The sequence below is a fragment of the Drosophila santomea genome, chromosome 4, assembly GCF_016746245.2.
Source record: "Drosophila santomea strain STO CAGO 1482 chromosome 4, Prin_Dsan_1.1, whole genome shotgun sequence".
NCBI classification, from domain to species: domain Eukaryota; kingdom Metazoa; phylum Arthropoda; class Insecta; order Diptera; family Drosophilidae; genus Drosophila; species Drosophila santomea.
In genome coordinates, this window is record NC_053020.2 from 564,018 (window position 1) to 587,383 (window position 23,366).

The 23,366-nt window shown below is 37.4% G+C and overlaps 1 protein-coding gene and 1 long non-coding RNA gene across 11 annotated transcripts in view; both read left to right on the forward strand.

Annotated features, from left to right (window-relative positions):
- The first annotated feature begins 3,667 nt into the window (after positions 1–3,667).
- LOC120454831 (zinc finger protein 2) overlaps positions 3,668–23,366 on the forward strand; it is a 41,485-nt gene continuing 21,786 nt past the window's right edge. For 5 of the 9 annotated variants that reach the window (XR_006356515.1, XR_006356516.1, XM_044006487.1 and 2 more), the window contains exons 1-2: positions 3,697–3,775; positions 5,791–6,074. Coding sequence is in view for 5 of the 9 variants with exons in the window: in XM_044006487.1 (XP_043862422.1) it covers positions 6,046–6,074 (29 nt within the window). In the remaining 4 variants the exon portion in view is untranslated. Of the gene's footprint in view, positions 3,776–5,790; positions 6,075–17,195; positions 17,246–23,366 lie in introns of those variants that run through there. The other 4 variants (XM_044006488.1, XM_039640300.2, XM_039640307.2 and 1 more) reach the window with 4 other exon arrangements.
- Positions 8,269–9,217, forward strand: LOC120454833. 2 transcript variants are annotated; one of them, XR_005616672.1, is made up of 3 exons: positions 8,269–8,397; positions 8,491–8,723; positions 8,783–9,217. It is a non-coding gene; the product is annotated as an uncharacterized LOC120454833 (long non-coding RNA). The 2 variants fall into 2 exon arrangements; XR_005616671.1 differs by having other exon boundaries at positions 8,491–8,688.

The following is a 23,366-nucleotide window of genomic DNA, read 5'->3' on the forward strand; positions in this document are numbered from 1 at the left end:
TAACAGGTAGAAGGAAGCGTTTCCGACCCTAAAAGTTTACATATGCCTACGCACTCTCTTGGAGCGCTTCGTCACTACGTGCACTACCATCCACAGTGATATGTATGTCTTTATATACTAATTACATGGACACCTGAGTGTTTCGTATGTTAGCTCTGGGTTGGTGATAGATACATAAAATATTAATTGTACGGATGGCAAATACTGGATTTTCTAAAAATTTCAATATGCAAAGAAAATAAATAGAAGATAATAAGCTCGTAGCCGCCATATCCGGAGCAAAAATATAGTACCAGTATGAAAAGCTTTCTTTTATCAATCCCTCAAAGCCAAAGCGTACAGCCAAAATTTTGGTATAGACAAAATATCCAGATATTTTTATATATATGGGTATATCCATATGCATATTCTAATACTTTGCCGTGCATTAGCGGGTATATAAAAACGAGAGTAAACGCGCTAAAAACGAAAGAGAGTGAGTGTCACAAAGGGTTTTATCTATTCCTTTTCCCTCTGACATGCGTGTTATATTCATTTCTAGTTAAAAGTGTAAACGCAGACGCGAATTTTGCGACGGACTACTGCGTAAATATGTATTTTTATGCTGTATATTGCAAATGCAAAATCCTGAGTGTGCGACATTGAGTGTACTTTTACATGTACATATGTATGTATCCACATATGTGCTGTATATTCATACTATCTATTATTTTATTATTATTTTCGAAACTCGTCTTCCAGCGCCAAAAAATTCGTTGTATATTTGATATATATTTTATATATGTATCTAGGTATGCAAGAATACATACATGCAATTGAGTAAGAGATTCGTTGACTAGTATCACAAGCACGTACGCAAACATTCGATTTACTTATCTTAAATAATTTATATATACAACAAGGTTTTGCTTAACAATTACTAGCTAAAATTTACGGTTAATTGTTATTAAGTGGTTATAACCGTCCAAATGTACATACATATGTACATATAAGCAATCATTAGTAAAGTAGATATTGTCATGTCCGAATGAATAGTAAAATTTCGTTTGTTTACATTTATTTACATTTCCAAAACTATTTGGAAAAGTGTAGTTTTTGCAGTTTGCATATGCAAAAAGTGATAGAAATTAAAGTACCATTTTAGTTTTGTGTGTTTGGCTGGAAACTAAAACTCTCAATCCATATGTCAACTTTATTATATCTGTTACTCGTAGATTCGTTGAAAAGTATGTAACAGGCAGAAGGGTTTTTGACCACATAGATCTATATCAGAATCTAGTCGATCTGGCCATGTCCGTCCATCTGTCTGTCCGTATAAACGTCGAGGAACTATAAAAGCTAGAAAGTTGAAATCCAGCATGCAGACTCTAGAGACATAGACGCAGCGCAAGTTTGTTAACCCATGCTGCCACGCCCACACTTTTGACAAATGTTTTGATATTTTTTATTGCCAAAAAATTTTTTGCTACGCCCACTCTAACGCCCACAAACCGGCAAAAACTGTCATTGTTGAAGTCTTTCCTTTGCACTTCCAACAGCTGAGTAACGGTATCAGATAGTCGGGAAACTCGACTATATCGTTCTCTGTTGTTTTAAATGTAAAGTTTTGAGGTTGATATAAGCCTTTGCCGCCGGGACAGTTTTACCACTTTTTTAAATTTATTAGACCTACTGGGCCGTTTTAATAAAGAAACTTAAAACATATTACCAATTTAATAACATCATTCATGGGCACTGGCTTTTGATGTACAAATTCTCGATCCCACTCGCACTAGTTGCGTAACGGGTATCTAAAAGTAGAGGAACATGTCTTTAGCGTTCTCTTTTGTTGAACACGTTACGCGTAAAGAAAAAGGGTAAACTAGATTCGTTGAAAAGTATGTATCAGGTAGAAGGCAGCGTTGCCGACCATATATAATATCCTTGATTAGGATCGCTAGCCGAGTCGATCTGTCCATTTCCGCCCGTCTGTCCGTATGAACACCTCAATCTCAGATACTATAAAGTTGAGAGAGAATAGCAGATTCCAGACTGCAACGTCCACATGGCGTCCAAAACTGCCATTCTCACAGTTTTTAAATTGTTTTCATTTTTTTATTTTTTTTTTCGTAATTTTTACCGACATTGTTGACAATTTTACCGACAAAATGTTGAATTTCTCCTCCCCTAGCTGTGTAATAGGTATGTATATTTTATTTTTATTTCGTTATCGGCCTATTTTTTATTATATTTGACCAACAGGTCGGAGACTAAGGCAAACAGATTAAAGACCTGTGAAGAAATGGTAAGATTCCTTATTAAGTTCGTGAATACTTGCTTTACTTCTTTCTAGTTCCCGAGATTTCGAGGGTCATACGGACGAACATACAGACGATCGAACGGACATGCCTGATCTACTCTGCTAGTGATCCTAAATAAACATAATTATAATGTAGGGTCACATATGTATACAGATTTACTTCACAATTAACAGCTCTAAAAAAATTAATAATCTGTTTAAATATATCGGCTTGAATATATTACAAAATTTTATATAATGACAACGTGATACGAATTAAGGTATTAATATTTATATGAATAATATGTAACAGGCAGAAGGAAGCGTTTCCGACCATATATATATATTCTTGATCAGGATCAATAGCCGAGTCGATCTGGCCATGTCCGTCTGTCCGTCCGTATGAACGTCGAGATCTCAGGAACTACAAAAGCTAGAAAGTTGAGACTTAGCATACAGACTCCAGAGACATAGAAGCAGCGCAAGTTTGTCGATTCATGATGAAAAATGCTTTGATATTTTTTCATTTTTGTATTGGTCTTGTAAATTTCTATCAATTTGCAAAAAAATTTTTGGCACGCCCACTCTAACGCCCACAAACCGCACAAAGCTGCCACGCCCATACTTTTGAAAAATAATTTGATATTTTTTTATTTTTGTATTGGTCTTGTAAATTTCTATCAATTTGCAAAAACGAATTTTGCCACGCCCACTCCAACGCCCACAAACCGCCAAAAACTGTCAGAGTTGAAGACACTCCTTCGCACTTCCACCAGCTGAGTAACGGGTATCAGATAGTCGGGGAACTCGACTATAGCGTTCTCTCTTGTTTTAAATTAGAATTACAAATTATCTACTCTTAAAGATTGAGCATGTTGAACATGTTTGTAGATATTTCGGTTCAAAAGAGGCATTGTGATCGTTTTATATTTATCGTTTAATTACTATAATATTTTTGATCATTCTGCAGACAATGGGTTGTGGAACTTGCAGTGTTGGAACTTTAAACATCCGTCGGCAATAATACAAAAATAATGAAAGATGATTGCCAAGCTGCACCCACACAAGACAAAGGCACACACACATGCACGCCAACAGGCAGAAATTAAATAAGGAAAAGAGAGGCTCGCTGTGAAAGCATAAAGCACATTGGTACACCGTTTTATCACATCATCTTCCATCTCGCTCTATCGTAATTACCACTCTGCGTGGCAATAATTACCCCATTACGGAAATCTCCCAGAGTCTCCCAGTCTCTCTTGAATCTTGCTTTATACGCATGACACGAATTTGCTCGGCTCGGTCCGGCTTCGGAGAGCAGAGCTCGAGAGCGCCGGAGCGCATTGAGCAGCAAGTAAACAAGTCAGCCTGCCTCTCAGCTCAGTCGAAAAAAAACGTTGAATGAGTCAGATGCGGGACGGATGGTGAGTTTTGGGCTCTAAAAGATGCGGTTTCGTTGTAGATCTCCATTATGATATATTTGCCGTTGGCGTGACTGTAAGTCTAAATGTGACTGTGACTATTCGCAGTTAAAGTGCGCCAAAACGTAAAAAGTGCGAGAAAACAACAACCAAAGAGTGAAACCAACTGTGATTTGAAATGTGTTACCTGTGTTATCACTCACTTCTGGTCCAATCCCAATCCTGCGAATAGTGATATCTATATAAAGTTCGTTACCAACGCACTCCGTTCTTATTGCGCGTCTACTTAATTTTCTACCGCTCACCATTTACACTCCTTGAATTGCGTTGTGCCGAACAGTGTATCACAACAAAATGTGAAACGTATAATGGCAAAATGCAAAAGAACACAGTGAACCTTTCGACCAGTTTCAATCAATTACAGTGTGAGATCAGCCTCACTTCCTGCCACCACCTGCAAATGGATACATTCGATTCGAATAACTTATAACAAAGAGAAAACAATTCTGCGGCACGTTTTCGTAAAAATTCAGTTTGCTGGTGCGACATGGCTAAATCAAATTGAACATATATTGTATGGGTGCATGCTAACGGTGCAGTTCTGTGCACAAAACAATACACTCACCCTTATCCGTATGTACTCGCGGGTATGGGTGCCTAGCAACAACAACTTCAATTCGCGGACAAGAGCAGAATTCACTTCCAATTCTAGAAAAAAGAGATGGCGAATCCTAAACTACTTCATGTATCAAAGCTGACGAAAACGGATTTCTTCCGGGAATAGTTTTTTATTTTTAATTGCATTAAGTGCCGAACGATCCCAGCCGAGTAATGCCGAGCTGCTTTGAGCCGAGCACATCTAGGGTGCGCGAAAGGCAGTCCCAGGAAGAAAAGAAGCTAAAAAGAGCACACCACAGGCACAGGAAAAGGGTGCTGTGCCGTGCTAGTCGGTTGTTCGATGTTCTCTATGAATTGCCTTCAGCGATTTAATGAGCACGTGGTCCACGAGAAAAGTGTATGCAAAAACGCTCTGTCTCTATTTCTGTCTCTGTCATGATAGCTCTCCCCTCTTCGTCGGGCTGTCTACACTGGGGTGGGCGGATTGCAAGGGATGGGAGGGAAAGGGAGCAGAAGTTCCCTCTTGTGACTGTGTCTGTGAATGTGACTGTGCGTGTGTGAAAATTTGTGTATAAAAAAGAGACAACAGTCTCGTTTGCTATATGTATAAGCAGACAACTTGGAGTAAAAGTGTTGATATTAAAAATGCAAAAACCGAAGGAGGCAAATTAAATCAGTGGGCGTAACGCGCGCGATCACACTCACCGAACCTACACTCCAACGCTCTCACAACCTACCTATGGACTCAAATCGACTAATTCGCCGGGTTTTCTTACCCTGAAATAGACTTGCAAATGTTGCAGATATGAATACAAGTGTACCAAAAAATTAGGGTTTTAACTTAGTTATCAGCACCCATTTCTGTATAATTAGAAGTGTATGTGTGAAGACCCTTTTAAGCCATTGCAAATCCTTTGATCTTCCACCTACATCAGATATGTACCTACATATTTGGTCCATACTAACAAGCATACACAACAATACAAAATATCGAAAGTGATCAAGATCGGACCTGTTCACGATCGAGTCCTTGGCGAAACCACTTTTGTGTTGCCAACTGGCTGCAGTAGGTCGATCACCTTTCGACTGTCACCTGCCACTGGTCACGGCAATTACACCCGCATACATGTATATACATACACTTGCACATCGGGGTTTTAACTTAATTGGGTTCTTTTTGAACCTTACGGTTTCCTGTCGTCTACTCCCTAACATCCTACCTATTTACCACCTGTCTCTATATAATAGTTTCCCACAAATTAAGACCGCAGACCCTAAGCAACGTTATCCATTTAAAAATTACATATTTGAGAATCAGTAAAATATGTTGATACCCTGTTTATAGAATTACTTCATATTGCAATAATAAATATTTAAACGAATTTGCACAATTCGTGTCCATAACAAAACTTATAATAGATAACAAATTCAGGAAAATATAATAATGACATTGTTAAAAAAATTACTCTTTAGGTGCCACACGGCTAATTAACTCGCCAACGTCTACAAGCACTCGATTCAAAAGTTCCTATAATATATAAGCCTAAAGATAAAACATAACATAGTACAAACTATCGCCCCTGACTTGAAGTAATTCATAATTGAACTAGCTAATAACGCAACATACTCCAAGTCTAAACAAACGCATATGTGCAAACACAAAAACATCAAGCAGAAATCGACGAAAATCGAATGCCCTCATATGAGGAACCAGCATTCTAATGGCTTATGGATTCAACTTTTCATAAGGACTTCAGGTGAGTACAATATATCCAAGGTTATTTTGTCTAGTTGTTTGGGTGAAATCGGTCCATTGTATACAAATTTCAATTTCATTTTCCGATTGTTTCGATGTTAGTATATGATTAGATGAGCTAAGATAAGATATATGATTGGGATTCGATTTTCATCAAAATAAATCTGAAATAAATTATTGCCGAGAAACGAAGGTACTTTTATTTTTCCATTACACTTTAAATTATGTCTATGGCAGCTTTATTATGTAGTCATCCGTTTCGTTTCACCGTATGTACATACTACATGCAGTTTCGGAATGTTTTAATACATTTCGTAGGAAAGGAGACGAACAATTTAGGACAATTTGTGTGAAAGAATATATATTCTGTATATAAAAGCTTACATTAAAAACGACAGACAAAAATAATTTTTTTGCAGAGACTGAGCTTCTGCTAAGCGCACCAAATAAAAGCTATTGGTTCATCACGGCAAGTCACCCTTTGGAACCGTTTAATTATTAGAAGACTTCTAATTAGCCAATGACAATGAAGCTGCCACATTTAGGTGGAATGGGATTAGAAGTCACTTGTGTTTGGGGACTCGAGTTGGTTCAACGAACGAGTCGAACTTTACCGAAATAAGCTGAGCCGAACAGAAAAAAGAACAAAGCGGAGCAGAGAACTAAATCAGTATAGTAATTAAGCACAGAACAGACAAAAGCGATGATGACGAGAGCGAAGCTTAGAGAGCATATTTTCCTCGCTCTTTAGCTGTTAAATCTCTGATGATGCAAGGGCAGAAACAGTGGAAACATGGCAGAAACAGCGGAAACGGAATCAAAAGAAGAGTAAAGCAACTGAGTGCGACAACCGCCAAAGCGCGACTTGATTGGTCGGTTGTCGCTGGTTAAAGTCCGCGGCTCCCCCTCCTTTTCCTTCTGTTTCGTTTCGCTACTTACTCCTCCTCGCATTTTCTCTTCTCTTTGCCGACTCTACCGCACTTCTGCACCTGCCGCCCCAATCCTCTGTGGTTGTATTTGCTTCGCTGTTTGTGTCGTTCGTCATGTGTGGGTGGCTGGGTGGTTGGTTTAGAGAACAGCGTTAATTGACGCCGTTAGAATCACACCCCATTGGCGTTGTCACTGGCTTGTAATCGGCATACGCGATTCGTTGCCGCCAGCAGAACTCCTCCACCGTCCACGCCAAAACACTCTGTCCATAAAAAGAAAGGAGAAACCTTCGCTTTGGAAAAATTTTAATTACTAGGACAACCAATTAAGCTCAAACGCTTCCACACTCCAACCGTCTCTCTCACACTCTCTGGATATTCTCTTGGTAGTTATTTACTTTCTTCTTGTTCGTTACCCAGTGCATGCACAAGAGCACTTATATATACATATATATTTATATTGATGGTTATGTGTGAAATACTCGAGCTCGCGTCTGAACCAATTAAAGGAAAGTAAATAGGTACATAAAAGAGTACAGAGTCTACGCTCCTTGAGGATTAGTTCATAATTATGTATGCCTCCTACTAATTGCTGCTTATATTGCCGAGTCTGTGCTTCGCCTTAATGTACATACACTTACATTTGGTTATTTTGTGGGTATCTAAAAAACCATCAACCCTCAATCAGGACCTTAGATCGGCCTGTACCCTGGGCCACTTCTTCGCGTTGCGAAGGAAAGAGGCAAATTTCAAAGGAGAGACGCAAAAATCGATAATGACGAACAACGATATTAAAATAAAAAAGACTGTGGAATCACAATAAACAACAAACGAGAGTTTTTCCTTCTGAAAAATGAGTAGTATACGACTTGTATACGTGTGTATATGTAGGTGTACATATGTATGAGCATTCATGTAATATTTACAAGCCGTGCCCGTGTCTGAGTGTAGGTGTAAGTATACCTTTTGGAGTTCTGAAGTGGGGATGAATAGGTCGAATATATGTCTGCTCTTTGCATATAAGTGTAGATATGTTGAATGGGTAAATAACCTGGTGATGGTTTGGGACACTTTTGATGGCTTGGTCCCGTCTGGTCACCAATATATGGGTGCGGGAGAGAGGTGAACTTCTTTTTCTATATTAATTAACTTCTAGACCTATGTTAATCAATTTAAGATGCTCAAACTTTGAAAAGTATTAAACACAGCGTAGAGTCAGAGGACGTCAACCGATTCAACAATAAACAGTCTTAATAGTAAGGGTGGTTTGTCTCAAAAAAATAATGATTTAAAAATCGCAGGAACAATTGTAATACAAATTTGCTCGGAGCAGCGAAATGTGAAAAAACAGTATAGGGAAGGGAGAGGAACACAACAACAGAAAGAGGCCGAAATGTATGTATGTCCCATTGCTCCCTGAAATACCGCGTTCGGGTAATTGTGTGCTTCATATTTCCATCTTCGTCTTGTACTCCATTTACCCATCAGCGCCTCATCCTCCCGTCTCTGTCGCTCGAACCACACTCACACCCACACCCGCAGCTCGAAGTACTTTGCTTTCCAACGTTGCCATAAGGTACGACGACGACAACGACTACGACGAAGGCCCTTTTTGGAGAGGGCCGAGAATATGCAGAAAGGAGACACCATCATCATATTCTGGGGCTGACGAGACGCCGAGATACAGTCAGTAGCGAAGCCAAGCGCAAGCAGCGCATTATGTATAAATTATTTATTTTCATATACATTATATTTGTACTCGCTCACCGTTCGCTGATAGGAAAGGGAGAGGTGCTGGATTGTGGGCGTAGCGAATCTTCTCCTGGGACCTAGCCGAACGACCGGTCGCCACGGTGTCTCCGTCTCCTACAGGCACCCCAGCCTCTGTCTCCACATCGGTCTCAACTTCTACCAAGGCCCGCTTCGTGAGTGCGCATACAATTACAATTACCGCGCAGAGACATACACGCACACTGGCAGACGAAAGGGGTACGCGAAATGAGGCCCAAACAACAACATGGATGAAAATAGATGAAATTAGCAACAAAGCCGACAACGAACCGAACCAGATGCCGAAACCAAAGCCGAGCGTTGGAAACCTGTTTTATTGTTGATGCCGTTCAGTTGCTGTTGTTGCGGTGGCGCAAGTTTCTCAAATGGCAAAAGTGATTTTGAGCCGAGAAGGGAGGATTAAAGACTGAGGGTGACTGAGAGAGAGGCAGATTCATCCGCCTTGGTAATAACGAAGTTGCACTCTCTCTATCTTCCGCTCTTTCCTTTATGTTTTCAATATTAATTAAATTAAGAGTTTTTCTCTCGCTTTTTCAGTCTTCTCCCAACCCTCACTCACGCAACCTCGAGCACCGACCCAGCTCCAATCCCCCTTACCGCCAGCGACCGAAAATTTCGCTCCGCAGCTTTGTCTCGCATCTCTTTCTTTCGAGTGAGCGCTGGCACACCTATGTATATGCGGGCGCATACAGTATGCACGCATGCGAGTGCAAGCGAGACAAAGTGCTGTGGCAATGATTTAGTTCTCATTGTTTTTGGTTGTTTAGATAAATGAAATAGGCTTTGGGTGGAGAGCTGAAGCTGAAGAGTGTTCTCTAACGTTTGCTTGACTTTCCTTTCTCTCGTGTTTTAAGGGCTTGCTATCCTTCGCTCTCAATTATTTTAGTTCTCTCGTTGGTAACCCTAAACCTAATCCCGCGCACACTGCGCGTCAATGAATGTGGATGGGAGTGTGAAAGTTCGGTTAAAAACAAAACAAGCGTACGAGCTAAATAGGCGTGGCGTAAGATGTGGGCCGATGCAGACTCTAACTCTGATTACGACTCAAACTTAGAATTAGCTTCACCCCCAGACGACCGACGACTGACGAAGACCTTGCGATACAAATCTGCATATCATATGTAATTGTCGGCCATTAAATATGCTCCAAGCGCATGTGTACTGATATGTACGTGTACACATATGCATGTACATACAGATGTGAGCCTGTTGGCTAAATCTTTGTACTGCGTTCTCATATGCAAACATAATGCATGTGCCACATACACACATGTGCTAGTATACTCCCCCTCGCCCCACTCACGTAAAACTTTTTACTCACACGGAAAGTGCCATATAAATCGCGCTCGGACAGAGACGGAGAGCATGTGCCTGTGTGTGTGGCGTGTGAGCTGAGCACTTCGCACACCACTGCGGTATTCGACTACCGCATAGCATCTTCTGATTGGTCGTTTTAGTGTGCGCTGAGTGCTCCCGCAACCCCCCACATCCCCACCCTCACGTCCCATCTTTCCTTCTTGCTCTCCCCTCGGTGACTGTATTAATTACGATTACACATACACGCAGCAGCAGCGCTCCGGATATTTTAATTGGTCGAGCCATATATAGAGTTGGAAAGAAATGGATGAGATTGAAACACTGAAGAATCATCGAGCTTTTTTCAGAAACACATGCATCTTACTATCATTTAAATGCGTGGCACAAAAATTTTATTTTGTGTAAATTTTGTAGCTGAATACAAAATACATTCGCAAAAGTAGGTATATTGTTAATATTATTTTTTTAGTAATTACATATATAATTTCGAAATCGTGTCAAAATGTCAAATAAATTTTCCTGTCTATGTACTACCTACATTATTTTTGACAAATAGTTACATATTATTTAGCAGATTATAGCGCGATTAGCGTTCCAACATATTGGAAATCGACATTTTCATTTCATTCCTCATTACTCAAAAGTCACTTAATATCTAATAAAAGATTTGTGGCACAACTTGGTTTATATCGACACTATTTCCAATACTAAAAATTAACCAACATTAAAAAATATGTTGTGCAGTGTAGAACAGAAAACACTGGGTAAGATATCAGAAGGTCAACAAATTGCTAACAAAAAGTAGGTTTAAATAATATCACGATTCATAATTGGTTTAGTCTTTTTGAAAGTCGCACCCTATTACTTCTTAAATAAAACAAAGTTCGACTGCAGTTTAAACTAGATACACTACTCTAAAATAAGTATTCTATACTAATTTAAAAGTAGTTTCCGACAATACGAAGGATACATATGCTTATTTGATCAGCATCACACACTAAGACAATCTAAATATGCTGTTTATATACGGATAAACGTCAAGATCTCTCTATTGAGCTTCATATTACGGAATCAAATTACTGTGATCTTATTAAAATTTGCAACATTTGAAATACATATATAAAATTAAGCTTTCAGTCTCGCTTACTATTCTATTTTTCTACCGTACAGCATTTTAATAGATTCGAAAAACACTGACAGCTTTTAAACTGAGAGATTTCATGACATAAATATGTATATGCAAAAAGACAAATCGATTAGGCTGTTGAATCCGACCAAGAAAATATGTTTGTTTACATTCATTGGAATTTAAAAAATTTTCCTTTAAGCGTTATAACTTTTAAAATGATTTTAGACAAATTAACCACATGTATATTACTACACATGTATTATTACTCTCTTTATATTTAAAACATCCAATTAAGTCATTCAAACAACCAAACTGCACTCAAAACTCCCAACGGTGAGGCATACCCACACTGACTCACGTGAGGGGCAAGTGCCAGTCGACAGTTGTGAGTGGGTCAAGATACATATCCGAATTTTTGTATACTTGTCCATGCTTCTTGGCTTGTGTTTTTGTTTGGCTTGCGCTGGTCTTGTGTTTCCGTCAGCATGTGCGTGTGTTTTAGCACCTACTTCCCGTTTCATTGAGTTAGTGGTGCTTTTATCTTTACGGTCAATAAAGGATTCGTCCGTTCCCGTCTTGTTGTTGCTGTTTATATTGTCGTGTTCTGGGTATATGTTACTTTTCTAAGGGTATCACTTGCAGTAAGAAAAACACATGTGTGCGTTGGAATTAATATAGCTACTGCATTAAGTAAATGCTCCTAAACCACTGCTGTTCGCCTTCTGCTTATACGAAATTATTAAAAATGCAGTAAGAATTTATGAACTTTTATCGATACTTATTATACGTACTGTTTCGTTCTATATATTGAAAATCATAAATATATGTAGAACCAAAAACACAAAAAAAATGTATTAAAATCAAGAAAGAACGCTATAGTCGAGTTCCCCGACTATCAGATACCCGTTACTCAGCTAGTGGAAGTGCAAACAAGAAATTTACAACGTTATTAAAAATTGAAAGAATATCAAAACATTTTTCAACAGTGTAGGCGTGGCAACCAACTTGCGCTGCTTCTATGTCTCTGGTGTCTGCAAATCGATAAACATTTAACCATTCTATAAAACATTTTTCAACCGATATTATATATTCAAACAAGATTAAACGCTGTATTACTACGTGTAGATATGTACTATCAGATACTCAGCTAGTGTTAACACGAACAAGAAATTTCTATAGTTTTGTAGCCTATTGATAGTTAGTCGTAAAACAAATAAATAAATGGAAAATAAATCCAGAAAGAAGAGCGCGTGGCAGTTTTACTAGGTTTGTGGGCGTTAGAAAGGGAGTGGCTGAAATGATTTTGGTTACCTATAGAAATTGGCTAGAAAAATAATAAAAAACACAACATAATTTAAACATTAAAACAATAAAATTAAAACTTTTTTTAAAAGTGTGGACGTGTTACTTGTGTGTAGTTTGTGGGCGTTAGAGTGGACAAATTCCACTGCATCTAGGTATGTCTCTGGAAGCTTAATGCATGCTTCACGCTTAATCTGAACATTCTAGCTTTAATAGATCCTGAGATCAAGGCGTTTGTACGGACAGACGGACATAGCCTGATCGACTCGGCTAGTGATCCTGAATAAGAATAAATACTCTATCGGTAACAATAAATATTTTGTAACTGTAAATATTTTTATATTTACCTTCGAAAATACAATATTTTTATCAAAATATTTATGTGCTCTTTCACGAAGCGTGCCATTCATTGTCATTTGAGGCGTATAGTAACAATAACTTATTTATCTTCATTGTGGGTATTGTTAGAACTTTTTTTTTAATTTTTACATTCACACTTTTCCTCATAAACTATATAATCTCTTAGTTTCACTCATTATGATTAACTACAGCAACTATTTATTTTTTTGTGTATACATAATATTCACCTTCGCACACTCTTCTGGGCACAGTGATATGCATATTGTTAAAGTCTTACATTTTGAAAGAAAATTAATACTATTAAAAAAACTCGTTACCGACCTAAGAGCGGTGCTAACGACAGCTGAAAAAATGAACAGAGAGAAGGAAGATTGAACTCTCGGCAGGCCACCGCTATTTTGTTGAAATTAAAATTTCCAACGAATTCCTATTTTAATGTGCCATAATTACAGTTACCTTATAATTATTAGAGAAATAATTATTAAATTGGCGAATCATTATCATTATCTTCTTCGCCTTATATCACAAGCCTAAAGTAAATACGGGAAGGAATGGCGCTTGATAAAATATATGTTTGTGCGTAAATGTATTTTGTATACAATTTGGGAGGTAGGTACATGTATGTAAAACGAACGCGATCTTTTCAGTTTATGGATGTATTTTGGAAAAGTGATGAGATGTAAAGTTGTTAACAAATTTCAAATACAGAAACATTGAAAATATTTAGCCGACTTTTTTTCATGATTTCCACATTATTATTTTTCTAAAGGAAATGTTCTTTTAAAAGCTGTATATGCCATCTTATCATGAAATAAATTTTCAAACAGGTAGAAAGAAGCGTTTCCGACCCATTGAGTTAAGAGCAAACTAGATTCGTTAAAAGAAATAATGCTTATCAACAATATTTAATAATATTTATAATATTTAAACTGAAATTTATTAAAATACACTATGTGAGCGTACTGTTCATCTTTGCGCCCACACAGTACGAACTGTACATCATACTTAGTCATGGCCTAAGAAAATATAAACCCTTCACCTTAATTTATTTAGCCCAGCCCTTTCAGCAATAATCATTTTTAATTATGAGTGAAGTAATGTCTCGACAACTTCCGCTGCGCTTATAACGCTTTCATTGCTATATAATCATCTTTAACTGGTTTAAATCTTCCTTATATTTAAAAAATCGTCGAAGTTGAGACAGAAAAATATCCACAATATTTTTATACCCGTTACTCGTAGAGTAAAAGGGTATACTAGATTCGTTGAAAAGTATGTAACAGGCAGAAGGAAGCGTTTCCGACCATATAAAGTATATATATTCTTGATCAGGATCAGTAGCCGAGTCGATCTGGACATGTCCGTCTGTCCGTCCGTCTGTCTGTCCGTCTGTCCGTCTGTCCGTCTGTCCGTATGAACGTCGAGATCTCAGGAACTACAAAAGCTAGAAAGTTGAGATTGAGTATACAGACTCCAGGGACATAGACGCAGCGCAAGTTTGTCGATTTAGGTTGCCACGCCCACTCTAACGCCCACAAACCGCCCAAAACTGCCACGCCCACATTTTTGAAAAATGTTTTAATATTTTTTCATTTTTGTATTGGTCTTGTAAATTTCTATCGATTTGCCAAAAAACTTTTGGCCACGCCCACTCTAACGCCCACAAACCGCCAAAAACTGTCCTTCGCTCTTACACTAGCTGAGTAACGGGTATCAGATAGTCGGGGAACTCGACTATAGCGTTCTCTCTTGTTTTTTAATTAGGGTTTCTGAATATTTTTATACCCGTTACTCGTAGAGTAAAAGGGTATACTAGATTCGTTGAAAAGTATGTAACAGGCGGAAGGAAGCGTTTCCGACCATATAAAGTATATATTTTCTTGATCAGGATCAATAGCCGAGTCGATTTGGCCATGTCCGTCTGTCCGTCCGTCCGTCTGTCCGTCTGTCTGTCCGTATGAACGTCGAGATCTCAGGAACTACAAAAGCTAGAAAGTTGAGATTAAGCATACAGACTCCAGGAACATAGACGCAGCGCAAGTTTGTCGAATCATGCTGCCACGTCCACTCTAACGCCCACAAACCGCTTAAAGCTGCCACGCCCACACTTTTAAAAAATGTTTTGATATTTTTTCATTTTTGTATTAGTCTTGTAAATTTCTATCGATTTGCCAAAAAACTTTTTGCCACGCCCACTCTAACGCCCACAAACCGCCAAAAACTGTCAGTGTAGAAGACTCTCCTTCGCACTTCCACTAGCTGAGTAACGGGTATCAGATAGTCGGGGAACTCGACTATAGCGTTCTCTCTTGTTTGTAATATATTTATAATTCAGATATGCAAAAAGAATACCACATTTTATACAAATTTATGCTCGCCCATGATATAATACTTTTTTTCTTTAAACAAAAGAGATCGCTTGGGGAAAGCATTCCCCACCATACCAGCTACCTATGTATATATACGCGGAGGAAAATATTTGATTTAATAAGAAACGAATTTAATTCACGAAAGAAAGTATTAAACTCTGCTCTAACTAATGCTTGACATTAAGCCCCATTAAAAAGATAATTTGGCATAAGTCAAACCACATTAAATTATAAAAATGTTGAAAAGTGTGCTCATGACAGTTTTGGGCGGTTTGTGGGGGTTAGAGCGGGAGAGGTCAAAATGATTTAGGTACCGAATGAAGATTAACAAGATCAACAAATAAATTATTTAAATTTTTTTCTGATAAACCTATCGTAGTTAAATGATATAGTAGTCCGTTCCGACTACTACCTGTAATAGAAAAAAGACTTTTCATGCACACACCCAGAAAACCGATTTGAGTATTTTCGATCTCGGATCTAACTAAGATTTTTGCACCGCCCACTCTAACGTCCAGAAACCGCCCAAAACTGCCAGGCCCAGACTTTTTTTTTATTTTGTTAGTCTTGTAAATTTCACTCACTTTGCCAAAAAACTTTTTTCCACGCGCACTCTAACGCCCACAAACCGACAATAACTGTAAGTGTGGAAGTGCCTCCTTCGAACTTCCACTAGCTGGTAACGGGTATCAGATAGTCAGGGAACTCGACTATAGCTTTGTTATACCCGTTACTCGTAGAGTAAAAGGGTATACTAGATTCGTTGAAAAGTATGTAACAGGCATAAGAAAGCGTTTCCGACCATATGAAGTATATATATTCTTGATCAGAAACAATAGACCAGTCGATTTGGCCATGTCCGTCTGTCCGTCCGTCCGTCCGTAAGTATGAACGTCGAGATCTCAGGAACTATAAAAACTAGAAAGTTGAGATTAGGCATGTGGACTCCAGAGACATAGACGCATTGAAGTCTCTCCTTCGCACTTCCAATAGCTGAGTAACGGGTATCAGATAGTAGGGGAACTCGACTATAGCGTTCTCTCTTGTTAGAATGCATCTATTATGCTGCATATCAACATATTTTAAATACTCTTGAGATTTTTTTGAAATAAAAATCAATATTATATATCATCATAAAACTGGTGTATAAATGAAATCACCCTTGCAACGGTATAAAACACCCTTTTGATCAAGTTGTCAGAGTCAATCCAAAAGTTTTGGATTTCCAATTTAGTGAAAATAAATAGTAATTTGAAAATAAAAGTAACATTTACAAAACAAGTATTACAAATAATTTAACTGGCGTGAAATCTAGAGTTGTTTGTTACTAAAAACTGATGCAATTTAATCTCCGGCGCTACTGATAAATAGAAATTGAGAACTATTGGAAAATTTGTATTCCTAAATGTGTAAGAATAATATAGATATAGTTAATATATCTGAAAGGGTATACATAGTGTTACAGAAATAATTTATTTAGCTTTCATGCGTACGTGTCCGGTGTTTGCGGGCACAACTTTAAAGCGGTAAAGCTGCTTCAATATCAAAAGTATCCCTTTGTCACGATGGGTGTCATTGCCAAAGTACGTGCTCTGCTTTTACCCATCCCGTAATTTCCGAACTTAACGAAAACTAGGTGATGCTCATTGAATTTAAAATACTTCAACACCTTTTTGGTATTGTGAGCAAGTGCTACCAAAGTCGTTGTATCTACTTTTACATAACTTAGCATATGTCAATGACTTTTTTGGACATTGAACTTGAGTTTGTTTGCCAAAAAAGTCGGCTACTGTACTATTACTATAAGATAGAGTTTTGCGATTTAGTACATATATAGGTATAAAAAGGAGTATGAAGAGCCTTGCTTTACCCATATATATTTATTAGTTAATTCATAACCTAAAATGCTAGTTTCTTCTTTTCAGAAAACTCCTAGTCTGTTAAGGGGTGACTATAAAATTGACTCAATAACTTGGTAAGTTCTACCTAATATTAAATAATACAATTATAAATTGTGTTTAAAGAATTCGAATATTCGAGTTTACAATTATCAAAAATGTGTACATATGTCTGAAAATATCTTTTAAAGATTGTCATCATAATAATTCTTTAGACCAATTCGGTTAGGTTCAATAATTGATCCGCTGGTCTGCAACTCACGGTGAGGTTCTACGGTTGCATAGTTACAAAGTGTTCACCAAACACTGTCGCCCCGATTTAACGGCTTAACAGCGCAACCGTCCCGCCCTTTCTGTTTTTTCAAACCAGCTAGAATCACAATCCCCAATCCAATTTCGACTACAGTACCAGTCTCTACTCACAAGATACGTATTGTGTTCAGCCTATGGAGCTCATACATCACTTTGTTCTGAGAAAAATAAGGCACAGAAAACAATTCCTTTAATAAAACACAATACATTTTTCTTCATCTTTGTTTTTGTCCCCTTTTGATATTGTATATATGCGTGTGTGTTTTCATTTTTGCTGTATTACTTCTTTTCTGAGCCAGTGAAGTTCTTTGAGTCAAAATTCCAATTCCCGTAGAAATCCTTGTCTTCATCCTGTGTGCTGGTCATTGCTATTTATGAATTCAGGGATTTAAATTGTCAACTGCCACTTCACCAACATGACTTATGACTAGTTCTTTCTAGTTGAATACATTTTCATATACGTTCTTTTACTATATTATATTATATATAAGGCCAACAATGTAAATTCATTAAAGGCAACTGTTTTCAATACAAAAAGTAAATCAAAATTAAAATATTTGAAGTTTATTTTAAATTTAATAGTATTTAATTTTTCGCATTTTTTTTTCCTGGAGATGTTTATGACAAAAGTATTACTCGAACTTCGCATGCAGTTTTTACCTTGTTATCGAAGGCCAGCCTGCAATTAACATATTCATGCAGCGAAAACAATCGGCGACAATTTTAATGAACGCTAAAAGTAAATTTATTGGCTTTTTTCTGTACTCCCTTCGTAAATTTTGAAAACAGTTCATCAAGTGAAACTTTGTGATCTCGTCTCGATCCCAGGAACTCATACCGCTTAGCTTTCGCCTTCTGATTTCCTTTATGTCGCTGTCCTTTGCCTCCCCAGGTATATCGTATCGATTCATTGATCTTACCGAAATGAATGATTGTGAGACTCTGGAAGAATCAAATGGGCACAAATACATTCACACATACATACATGAATAAATACTTCTAAAAACGAATCAACACAAACAAAGCCAGCGACAAAGGAAAATAACAATGCAAGCTCAGCCTCGGACATCGTCGTCTGGTACCTCCAGACCCACGGCAAGTGACACTTTTGTTTTATATTCGCAACTTTTTATGCTGAATCTCTGAGAACAAAAGACGATTTCTTAGTAAAAAAAAAAGAAGTGAACACAATCACAGACATGCCGATTGTGTATTGTACTTGGTGAGTGTACCTTCCCTTACCACCATCCTTATCGAATCCTTGGGCTTGTATTGCTCAAGAGCACCTTAAGGTTTACCGCCTTCGCTGGAGTCTCGACCGCTCACTTTCTTACCGCGATGGTATATTTTGAAATTTGGATAATATTATATTACAAAGAACGAGAGGTGAAAACTTTATATCTCATTATAAGTCAAAAAATCTTTGAAATATATTTGACTTATTGAAGCTCTATTTAAAACAGAATCACATACGCATTTAAATTGTGTATGTATAAAACTGAAGCCCACGTTATTACTTATTAGGCATTCCGTGCGGTCGCTCAGAATATATACAAATTACTGCGATGACAACAAAAGCAAAAAATAGAGCCCTAACGAGCCAGGTAATTACCAAGCCCATTTCGACTGGACAATTATCTGAAATGCGTTTTCTCAACTGCATTATACCTATTTAATGGTAACTCTGGCTCCGATGACAACTTAAATACTGTGTGTGCGTGTAATTGCACGTGAGCACACTGCACTCACACATGTCATTTGTGTTTGAGTGTACGATTGCTACCACAATTGTTGATACCTTCGAAATCACTTAGCCAAGAAATCGCATGCAAATTCGTTTAAAGGTAAAACATCGTAGATGTTTATATATAATTAAGACCATAGCGCTTTAAAATTGAACGGATGGCAAAATAAAAACAAGAGAGAACGCTATAGTCGAGTTCCTCGACTATCTGATACCCACTACTCAGCTAGAGGAAGTGCGAGGAAGAAATTTCAGCAATGACAGGTTTTGTGGGCGTGGCAAAAAGTTTTTTGGCAAATGGAGACATATTTACAGGACTAACAATGTGAAAAAATATCAAAACATTTTTCAAAAGTGTGGGGGTGGGAGTTTTGGGCGGTTTATGGGCGTTAGAGTGGGCGTGGTAAAAAATCTTTTGCAAGTCAAAAGATTTTTAACAGACTAATAAAAAAGTGAAAAAATGTAAAAACATTTTTGAAAAGAGTGGGCGTGACAGCTTAGGGAGGTTTGTGGGCGTTAGAGTTTTAAATAGAATCTAGTACTTTTACGAGTAAAGGGTATAAAATGAATTTATAAATTTGAATTCTAATACCAAACGATAAATAACACAACTCTCGCCCAATCGACTCGCTCGACTCCCAAAAAAAATACATCAACTTCCCCACGAATGAGATAACAAATAAAGACTGTTCCAAGCATCGTTCTATGGTTGGCTAAGGAATGTAAGTAATATTACCTTATTATACTGAAATAAGGTAGCAATATAATTAGCACCTAATATAATCTGAGCGTTGTGATACATACTCAAGATTCTTATTCATTTCACATAAGAATTTAGACATGTAAGCGTCTTCAAATTCCTTTGACTACCTTTTCATAAAACCAAACACACCCCTGGCTTTATTGACAGTTAACGAAATATGATCTGAAAATGTACGTTTTGGGTAAAAAAGAAACACCAAGATTTTTAGTCCAAAATAAAAAGCACCCACTAAGACAAAGTCAATTATTAACATTTGTGTTAAGTAAGTTATCATGGCACCATATTTTAAATCTTTCTAGATTGGATTGTAAGTCCGAATGGCATGAAAAAAAGAGAAATGACAGTAAACCCATTAAGGCAAGCCTAAACTTGTATACCCTTTCAGTAATTATATATTAGTTGGACACTATATGATCAAAAATAACTAAGCCATGTCAAAACTGAGGTATACCGAATTAGAACACTTTATGATTAAAAACAACAAAATACCTTATTCCCATTTATTTTTCGATTATTCTAGCTCGTCAGCTATCTAATCTTGATGTTTTAAAATATGATTTGATTTTAAAATTATTGTCTACAATTAGTGCTTTGCTAAAAAGGTTTCACATTGGGTCGGAGAACGAAAACAAAGATTTCAAAAATCGGAGCTGTTGAGGTTGGTGCCACATTACTACTTTTGAACACCTTTGTATTCGGACTCAAAATAGGCATAATAATATGATATTCCGTTTAAAAAGATATTCTTGAAACAAGATTTTAAACGCCTTTTCGAAATTAAAGCGTTTGTCCCTTTCTGTCATTCCGTCATTCTGAATGAAATTTTTTTTGAAGTCTTGAATTCACTTTTTTATTATTAAGCGGCTTAAGCTGAATATTTCTTGATCTGCTACTTAAAAACACACAGTTTTTGCCGTATGTCCGCTCCACTATAAACGACTTTAGCCACTGAAGCGTGCTTTTTGTCGTTAAAACGGTGTTTTCAAATTATTTGTAAAATGGCGCTTAATGTGACTATTATTCGTCCGCAAATATCATATATTTTTGGAGTTGTATGTGCCTTTGTAAATCTTTTCCAAAAAGATTGTAGATCGGCGTTCTAATAGAGATAAAGACTATATTGACAAATATATATTATGTTGGAGTATGTCGGTTAAGTAAATATGAGCAAATGTATTTATAAAGTCAAGTGTAATATAATTTTTCTGCACAAAACATATGTAGAAGTTATCAGTTTTTACTTCGCTAAGAGGTTTTTTGGGTACTTTTATTTACATTGGCGTTGACTATATAAGAGATTATTATCTGATAATTTGTAAGAAATAATGACTTTAAATATTCTGAGAGGATACTTTTTTAGTGTCTCAAATATTCTGTAGTCTATAAACCTTGAATTTGAATCACACATCAAAAGGGACAGAGTTCAACATTCTAGTCATTACACGGAGCAGTCATTGAGTAGGTAATTTAAAATAATTGTTTGCATTGTTGGGCAAGTGATGCAAACGGTACAAAAATTAATTCATGAAATGAACTAAAATAAGCATATCTGCAAATAGAAAACATATTTTTGACATATGTAAGATACGAAGTATACATATTCTTGATCAGTATTAACATCCGTCTTGTAAATTTCTTTCGATTTGATAAAAAATTCTGTTTTGATATTTTTTCACATCTTTGTTAGTCTCGTTTGTTAGTCTTTTTGGCACACCCACTCAGTGTTTAAATTTCTCCTTCGCACTTCCACTAGCTGAGAAACTGGTATCAGATAGTCGGGGAACGCGACTATAGCGTTCTTTCTTGTTTAATATTCAATTTTGATTTTAGCAGCCCTATAATTTTATATAAACTTATCGACGAAGTCTTCTAAAAAACCTATGGCTAATGGCAAAAATAACAAGAATAATAAGAATATTTGGCAAGTCATCCTTACCACCACGGAATTGGCCGTCCTGATGAAGAAGTGATCAAAACGATACTGTACGCTAAAGGTACGATGAGAAAACGCACTGCTCAGGCTGCCGTCCTGGGTTCAAAGTACGTCCAGAGTTCTTTGCATACGGACTCAACTGCAATCTCAACTGGAAGCACAGCCAAAACCACAGTTAAAACCGAAAGCTGCATTCGAACTTGCGAGCAAATTCAAAACGAAACAAAACCAGGCTGTGATGATGGTGGTGGTTGATATATCACGGAATTTGTATGTGGGTGTATTGGCTACATAAGCATAAGCAAACTAAGCCCGCAAAACCGACTGTGTGAAACCAGTTGAGGAATATGAAGAACAGATAACAACGACTCCAGAGAAATAAAGACATACAACAAAAAGGCACGCGCGAATAGTCCGAACGAATCTGAGAGGGGACGGATGCGGATCGGTGGTGGGGATGACAGCAGCGAAACCTTGACTTCCTTTGTTTTGTTCACAACCACATGGCAGTGAACTTTTCTATTTGTGCCTACACCAGTACAAACGAGACCATAATTTAAGGTATGCGTATAAGCTGTGACGGGATATCATCTTCTCTCGCAGGGAAACGGATATTAAAAAGCTGCCCTTACCTCGACTTTCAGATGCCGGTTATCCCCGAGTCATGATTTTTAAAAAATATTTTAATCATAACTAATTAATTAAATCTGAAATTTAGAATTTATATAAAAACAAAAGAGAATGCTATAGTCGAGTTCCCAAACATTTAAATACCCGTACGAAGAAGAAATTTCAACACTAAAAGATTTTGGCAAGTCTAGAGAAATTTACAAGACTAACAAAAATTAGAAAAAACAAGAGAGAACGCTATAGTCGAGTTCCCCGACTATATGATACCCGTTACTCAGCTACTGGAAGTGCGAAGGAGAGTTTTCAACACTGACAGTTCTTGGCGGTTTGTGGGCGTTATAGTGGGCGTGGCAACAAGTTTTTTGGCAAATCGATAGAAATTTACAAGACCAATACAAAAATGAAAAAAATTTTCAAAAGTGTGGGCGTGGCAGCTTTGGGCGGTTTGTGGGCGTTAGAGTGTTTGTGGCCAAAAGTTTTTTGGCAAATCGATAGAAATTTACAAGACCAATGCAAAAATGAAAAAATATCAAAACATTTTTCAAAAGTGTGGGCTTGGCATCATTGGGCGGTTTGTGGGCGTTAGAGTGGGCGAGGCAAAAAGTTTTTTTACAAGACCAATACAAAAATGAAAAAATATTAAAACATTTTTCAAAAGTGTGGGCGTGGCAGTTTTTGGCGGTTTGTGGGCGTTAGAGTGGGCGTGGCAACGGGAATCGACAAACTTGCGCTGCGTCTATGTCTCTGGAGTCTGTATGCCGAGTCTCTACTTTCTAGCTTTTGTAGTTCCTGAGATCTCAGCGTTCATACGGACGG